The sequence below is a fragment of the Olea europaea genome, chromosome 3, assembly GCF_002742605.1.
Source record: "Olea europaea var. sylvestris chromosome 3, O_europaea_v1, whole genome shotgun sequence".
In the NCBI taxonomy this organism is placed as follows: domain Eukaryota; kingdom Viridiplantae; phylum Streptophyta; class Magnoliopsida; order Lamiales; family Oleaceae; genus Olea; species Olea europaea.
Window position 1 is genome coordinate 21961133 of NC_036239.1, and position 7851 is coordinate 21968983.

General features: G+C 42.4%; 1 protein-coding gene and 1 long non-coding RNA gene across 2 annotated transcripts; both read right to left on the reverse strand.

Annotated features, from left to right (window-relative positions):
- Window positions 1-313: 313 nt before the first annotated feature.
- On the reverse strand, window positions 314-1333 carry LOC111379983. The gene is made up of 4 exons (XM_023003431.1): window positions 1085-1333; window positions 784-930; window positions 606-679; window positions 314-533 (listed from the first exon to the last, which is right to left on the reverse strand). Exons 1-4 carry the CDS (start codon window positions 1331-1333, stop codon window positions 314-316), a joined length of 690 nt encoding a protein of 229 aa, XP_022859199.1.
- Window positions 1334-6739: 5406 nt separating this feature from the next.
- On the reverse strand, window positions 6740-7529 carry LOC111390279. The gene is made up of 3 exons (XR_002701883.1): window positions 7377-7529; window positions 7198-7287; window positions 6740-7049 (listed from the first exon to the last, which is right to left on the reverse strand). It is a non-coding gene; the product is annotated as an uncharacterized LOC111390279 (long non-coding RNA).
- Between the last annotated feature and the right edge of the window lie 322 nt (window positions 7530-7851).

Genomic DNA, 7851 nt, shown 5'->3' on the forward strand with positions numbered 1-7851 from the left:
TTGCCTCGATTTTCGGAGTTTTCACGAACTCAACCACAAAATCTACAAGAGCCTAGCCCTTGATGGCATGTCAAGGTCGGAACAGTATGTCGAACTCGCTGAGCTCGATTGCCCATTTTAGCAGGCGTCCTGATGCGTTTGTCCTTTGCAGCACTTGTTTCAATGGGAAATTGGTGAGAACGTCGATCGAGTGGGACTGGAAGTATGGCCTCAGTTTCCTTGAGGCTGTGATGAGGGCAAGTGTCAATTTCTCCACATCTAGGTACCGTGTTTCAGCTAGGAGGAGTGCTTTGCTGACGTAGTACACTGGCAACTATCGTTCATTTTCTTCTCTGACTAGGACAACGCTGACCACCACGTCCGATACTGCCAAAGACAGCAGCAGAGACTCTTCGGGTTGAGGTTTTGAATAAAGGGACGCCTCTCCAAGGTGTTTTTTCAACGCGTGGAAGGCTTCTTCGCACTCAGACGTCCATTGAAATCTCTTTCCTTGCTTAAGCACCTTGAAGAAGGGTAAGCTCTTATCAGTGGCCCTGGAGATGAAACAACTGAGTGCGGCTATTCGACCATTGAGGCTTTGGACCTCCTTTGGTTTCTAAGGTGACCTCATTTCTGGCAAGACTGTTATCTTTACTGGATTGACTTCAATTCCGCTTTGGTTAACAATATACCCCAAGAACTGACCCGAAGCCACCCAAAGGTGCACTTGAGGGGATTCAACTTCATCTTATATTTTCTAAGTATCTGAAAGGTTTTGTCGAGGTGACTTACGTGTTCGCTTGCCTGGAGGCTTTTGACTAGCATGCCGTCCACGTAGATCTTCATGGTTTTGCTAATGAGTTCGGCAAACATCATGTTGACCAGTCTCTGATATGTGGATCCGACATTTTTCAATCTAAAGGGCATGACTTTGTAGCAGTAGTCTTCTGTCTGTGATGAATGATGTAGCTTCCTCATCAGGTCGGAACATGTGTATCTGATTGTACCCTGAATATGCATCCATGAAGCTCAATAGTTCACGTCCAGCAGTGGAATCCACAAGTTGGTCTATTCTTGGAAGTGGGAAGCTGTCTTTAGGGCACGCCTTATTCAAGTTGGTGAAGTCTACGCACATCCTCCACTTCCCGCTGGGCTTTTTCACCAGGGCCGGGTTGGATATCCAATTCGGGTAGATGGCTTCCCTTATGAAACCACTGCGGCTAAGCTTGCCTACTTCGTCTTTGAGAGCCTCGTACCTTTCTGGGTTGAGGGAAAGTCTTTTCTGCCGATGAGGGACATAGGAGGAGTTGATGTTAAGATAGTGGCAACTGATCATTGGATCTATTCCCACCATATCCTCATGCTTTCAAGCGAAGACATCCAAGTTCCTTTTCAGGAAACTTATCATCTGCTCTTTTGTTTCAGGGGGCAGTGCCTTTCCTATTCGCAAGACCTGACTAGGGTCCTCTGGGTTGGCGGAGAAAGTTTCTAGTTCTTCTATTGGGGTTGCATTTGGTTCAGAGTCAATTATCCGGGGATCTAACTCAACAAGAAGGTGTCCTTGTTCAGGGGCCTCTTCCATGTTAATGTCTTCCTCCTGTTCGGAGGTATGCCCTTGTTCAGGGGTGTCGAGCATTTCCACGTCCATACTGGCTTCATTGGCAACTTCAGTTATGATCACGTTAACAGTTCGGGGCTCCGACTTTCTCAAAGAGTTCAAGTAACATGCTCTGAAACCCACCTGGTCGCCTCGGACCGTAGCAATCCCATGTTCAGTTGGGAATTCCATACACAAGTAGTGGATGGATGTGACGGCCCAAAGATCTTTCAAAGCGGGTCTGCCCAATACTCCATGATAGGCCGATCTGTGGTCTACCACTAAGAATTCCATGAAGTGTTGAGCCACTAGGGGTGCTGAACCCATCTCGACGGGCAGAGTGATCCACCCTCGTAGGACGATGTTGTCTCCAGTAAATCCAAATAGTGGGTCGGTCATGGGGATCAACCCATGTTCAATTTGCATTTTGTCGAAGATGGAGCCGAACAGTTGTTCACCGAACTTCCATTGTCGACGAGCATGCGCTTGAGTCTGTTTCTAGCCACTACGGCTCTTACAACCAATGCATCACTATGGGGGTGGTGAATTCCTTCTGTATCTTCCTGGGAGAAGGTGATTGAGGCCATCTTGTTGGCCGCTTGTGACTCGTTGACAATGTAGGTAATTATTGGCGAGTCTTTTACTTCCCTTGTATAATTCCTTTGGGCGTTCCTGATGTTGCCACCGATGTGAGGTCCCCCAATGATTGTGTCGATCTCCCTGACGACTTGGCTCCCAGAGAATGGGGCCTGATCTCTCTGTCTAGACTGTTCTCGGTCCCTTGATTCTCTTTTCTGGGGTGATTGTTCTCTATGCCCTCTCTCTCCTGTTCAGGGAGGCGGATCTGCAAGGATATTCGCTCCTGCTGGAAGGATGTGGGTTGTTTCGATCCGAGTGTTGATTAGCGTCTCGGCACTCACTAGTGTCATGCCCATAGAGTTGTTGGAAAGTGCAGAACCTTGCCCCTTCCAAAAGGCTTGTTTGATCGCTTCTTCTTCTTCTTCTTACTATCAGCTCTTTCTGATGGTCCTACTTCTCCAGGAGCATTCTCGTATGCCAATACCGGCACTGCATTCAATGTGGCGGAAGCCAGTGCTTGTCTAGAGGTGGGAGCTATTGTATGACTTGCTTGAGTCCATTGCTGAGTGACAAGGTGCGCTGCGGGTCCTCGACCTACCTGCCCTGAGGCGGAGGGAGTCATTGCGCGGCACGGTTTCGGTGATTAATCATTTCCTCACTGACGATTTCCACTTTCATCATTTCCACCAGCTCGTCATAGGTGGCAGGATTCTTGCTGCGCACGTCCCTCCAGAACAAAGTGTTCATGTTGAGGCCGCCTTTCAGAGCCGAAAGGGCTTCTTTGTCAGTAACCTGTTCGCAGTATGTGATTTCGTCTGTAAACCTGGCGAGATAGCTTTTCAGCATCTCTCCAGGGACTTGCCTCATATCTTGCAGGAGTTGCACTGGGGTCTCTCATTCCCTGCATGAGAGGTATTGGTTTAAAAATGCCTTCTTCAAATCTGGCCAACTCCTAATGCTCAGGGGAGGAAGTCTGCTATACTATACTTCAGCAGCTCCACCCAGTGTTAAGTGGAAGGCTCTACATTTCAAAGTAGGTGAGGTTCCCCTGAGGCTCATCTGTGTCATGTACTTGGTGAGGTGCTACTCCGGGTCCTCCTTTCCTTCATACTTGGGGATCTTAGAGGGCATGGAGTTCGTCGGCATTGGGAAGCTTCGGATCTCCCTTGAAAAAGGGATGTTATCATCATCGTCATCGATTTCATAAGATCGACAGAGCCCATCTGACCCTTCATCATCCTGAATATCCTGGGGAGGTGGAGGTGCTTCTCCTCGGCTTTCCCAATCGACTAGATCCCTTCTATCCCTCCTATTTCTAGGAGGAGGCACCTGTTCTTATTCCTGGTCTTGCCGAATTGATCTTCGCACTGAGCGGGCCCTATTACTAGGATCCTATCCTATTCGGTCGAAGACGCTTACTGACCTTTATTCTTCATATTCTTGAGGGGAATTGTCCCCTAGCTGTGGTTTTGCTGGCTGGCTTCCTTGCACATAAGATGTGGCTTCTGCGCCCACTTCTCTTTCGAGGGGGCATTCTTTGTGTCGGCTTATATGGCCTCGGGAACGAGATACAGGGGCTTCCTGCAGTGGGTAAGATCCTTGGGGTATTTGATAGCTCTGTTGACCTTGGGCTTGCATGAGAAATTCATGCAGAGTCATATTCTGAGCTGCGATGTCTCTCATGCCTGCCGCTATTTGACCCATCCTTTCAATGAGCACGGCTGTTCTTTCACCTCGGTGACGCCGGTGATGGGGTCTCTGGTGAGTGACATTGTTATGGAGCACCTTCTCTTCAGAGGCCTTTCTTATGGGGTTGTCGTCTTCATGGTGATGAGAATTTGGGATATAACTCGACTATGTTCTTTTTCAACAAAGTGCCATTTTCAGGGTAAGTCGCTAGTTTTCTGGTGTTTTCTCCGTTGGATAATGCAGAACTTTGAACGGGAAGTTCCCACAGATGGCGCCAATCTGTTGATCTCGAAAATTGGACCCTCCACGTGGCCAACCGATAGCCACTCCACGTATTTCTCCTTGCGCACAATCAACGCACGGTCAGATGCACACGGCCAGAACCAGCGGGGGCGACGGCGGCCGTATACACTCTGACGGTCATGTTAGGCTCAGGTGATCCGAACAGTACCAATGTTGTGCAAAATAGTGGGGAGGAGAATATATGTTTGCTTGCTATGGAGTGTTAAGTAGAAAGAGTTTCATTACCTTCACCTCTTGCCAAGCCTTGGGTATTTATAGGTGAGGAGAGCCGTTGGATGTGAGACACGTGTTTATATCTGAACGGTATGAGGCGTCTGCTCATAGGCGTCAATCAGCCGCGTCTATAGATTGAGTTGACATAAAGTTGATAGGTCACATCAACTAGTCTCATGGAGACGTCAAATCACTTTAAACCTTGGGGCAGAAAAGATCTTGACAAAGATCTCATTCTGAAATTTGCGATAGATCTCCTGGCCGAGGTCCCTAGGGTTCATTTCGCCTCGAATTCAGGGGGAGAGGGCGTTTCAGTCAGTCCTGCAGGATTACCTATGCCTCGTATAGTGATAGCAGATCATCTCCATTGGTGAAGTCACTTCGGAACCATTTCGGATGAGCGTTCCACACCTCGTATGATGTGGTGGTGGACTTTTCGAAGTGGTTCAGTTAGGGGTGTAACAGAAGTCATATGCAAGCAAACTCAAACGTGTTTTAAAAAGTTACATATTTGTCCTTTACAATTAAAAATTACTTATTTTGAACCTAAAAATTTAAAACTTACTTATTTACTTTTAAGTAATTTTTTGAATTTAATAAAAATTCCACTATATATTCTAATGCAGTTTTTTAACATAATGCATTCCTCCTATTCAAAAGGGAGTAATGTGTAATGCCCCCCGGGACACTTCTCCACTGGCAAAGGACGGATTCTCTCAAAACTGGCAGATCAGAGATCGTGGGTTTGATTCTTAGGGCTCTTGGAAGGCAAGGCACATACTGGAAGGCAGGAGTGTCTTGGAAGGCAAGACGCAACATGAGTTGGCTCACTAGGCACTTTGACAGTCCAGTTGGAGAGGTGTTCGGACCCTGGTTAGTTGGAGGCACATCCCACGGTTTAACTGGTCTGTGTGAAGAGGGGGCCGGATCACAGACCTAAGGAATAGTCGTCGAAGGCGGACACCTTGATTAAAAAAAAAAGAATAAAAAAAGAAAAGGGAATAATGTGTAAACAAAATCGGTTTTGTTTGGTGTACATTCATGGTAAACGATTTTTTTTTTGTTTGTTTAATATTGTGTGATGTAGTACATTATATTGCCATTGATTTTAACAAGAACAATCAACAACCTCGATTTTTTACACCTCACACAATATTAACCATGACGTACACAAAGATTGTACAAGTAAAATAATTCAAACAATAACTCTTTTTCCATAACAAGGTTAAAAGTCAACTAAGCATCATCATGTTGAAGAAAAATTAAACAAACAAGCAGCTTAATTGACATCTCGACTAAGAGTTTAGCACCAACTTGGCTTCATAGAATTATTAAAATTTAAATGGTGGGATAATTAGCCCATATATTTCACCCTTTAAAAATTTAAATTGTTTGCTGCATGATCATTCTCCACCATATATTCACACAATAAAATATTCTACACACAAACCAATAAAGTTTTTCTTATTTTTTAACCACAGATTTTCTAAAAAAATACTATTCAATAACTCATTATTCTCAAATAAATTCTATCAAAGAGGCTCAACTACTTACTAAAACTTTACAATTTCTTGATTAGGTTATGGACTCCCAATCTTCAACTTTATTTTCATTGTCTAACATTCCTTAAAGTAGATGAATCAACAAAGTATAAGAATGAAATAAAGATATTGATTCTTAACTCTATGAAACAATATATAATGTAATCAATTGGACTTATTGTAGTTTAATTTAAATGAGGATTTGCGGTCTTTGCTCATTTATTTCGGTCTAATTAAATTTAATATTTTAATTCTATATTTTTAAGGGACGTCAGACAACTCATCATGTAGTAATACCATTGATGCATTGTAAAGTTTTGATTCCATTTATGGTGATTCTGCTTGAAGTTCCCAAGTAATTCAATTTATAAGTTCAAGATCTCGTTTGTTTATTATTATTATTATTTTGGATCTAACCGATGTAAAATTTTACATGAACATATTTAACGATAGCACATATCTCATTGTGATATTTAATCTTACTTCTTCCCGATATGGAGGCATTTTTTTTTTAACTTGTCACCCTGAAAGTATTTCAAACCATTTAAAAAGCTACTCGTAACTTATTATTTACATATATTTACACCGGCTCTTGAACCATCGTAAAAGTATTTACAACAGATTCGAAGGTGTCCAAAAAGTGTGTCATATTTGTAACTTATATATAGGTTAATTAATGAACGGTTTAACTCATAATTGAACTGCTTTTCAATTGATTTTCTTGGTTTCCAATGAAGTTGACTAGTATTATCTGTGTTTCAAGACATTGACTAGTATTGTTAAGCCGAGGAATTAGCATTAATCTCAAGAATGCACGAAGAATCACTAGATCAAAAAATAAAAAATGCAAGAAAAACAAAGGAAAAGAAGGGAACACAAATTTGCATATACAAATAAATATTGAACTTGCGAAAGAGCACGACCATGATAAAAGAAAGGATAAAATCAATAGAAGAGAAACCAATGACCTAACTCTGGAGAACAAGACTTTTTCCAAGAATAATATCGTCTGTCTCGAAATCAGCTTCTTTCCTAAATGTCCCCTGACCAAAGTCTAGGTTGTAAGAATCTGCAAGACCTTCCACCAAGTTGAATTCTGGTTTCCACCCCAGCACACTCTTTGCCTTTTCAATTGATGTAAAGAAATGCTGCATTTACATTAAGAAAATTTAAGATTTTACATATGAAAATAAACAAGGAAATTTTTAACAGAATGAAATTTGTCTCTCAATATTTGATCACCATTAAAATGTGTTTTGATATCTGATCTTCAATAGGCTTATAACACAAATTTACCTGGTCACGGAAAGGAAATGGTTTCTTTTTACCAAAATCGAACTCCTTGGGGTTGTAGTGAATTATCTCAGGCTCAGGGAATCCAGCGGCCTGTTAGAAACATATAGACAATGACTTCGTTGCCAGTAAGCCACAAGACACTCTCTTCTTTCAGGAATATATTTATTAGTCAGACTAACCTTAGCGCATGCCTTAGCTAATCCATCAAAGGTAACATATTTCTCACCGGAGATGTTAAATATTTGCTTGCTTGCTTTTTCATTACCAAGAACCTGAACAAAGGCTCTCGCGAGATCCTGAAAATTTTCGAGGGAACAGCATAAAAATCAGTTTCACTTGCATAGACATAAGTTTTCAAGTCTTACCATCCAACCATCTTTTAAAATTGTGCGATTTTGAAGAAAAATGAATGTGGCATGCTTGCGAAGTGTGTGTTAGAAGACAATTTACTTTTCTCAAAGTTTAAACTTTTTAGATGAAATGGTTTAATACGAAAGAATTATAAAACTTTGAAACCTAGATTGTTGTGTGGATACCCCATATTGAGTTCGAGGCAAAATGTAAAGGAGATAAAATACAAAGAATTTACGTGGATTGGCACTTTAGCACATGGGCAGAGACGACGAACTTCACTAAACATAAGGGGAGAATACA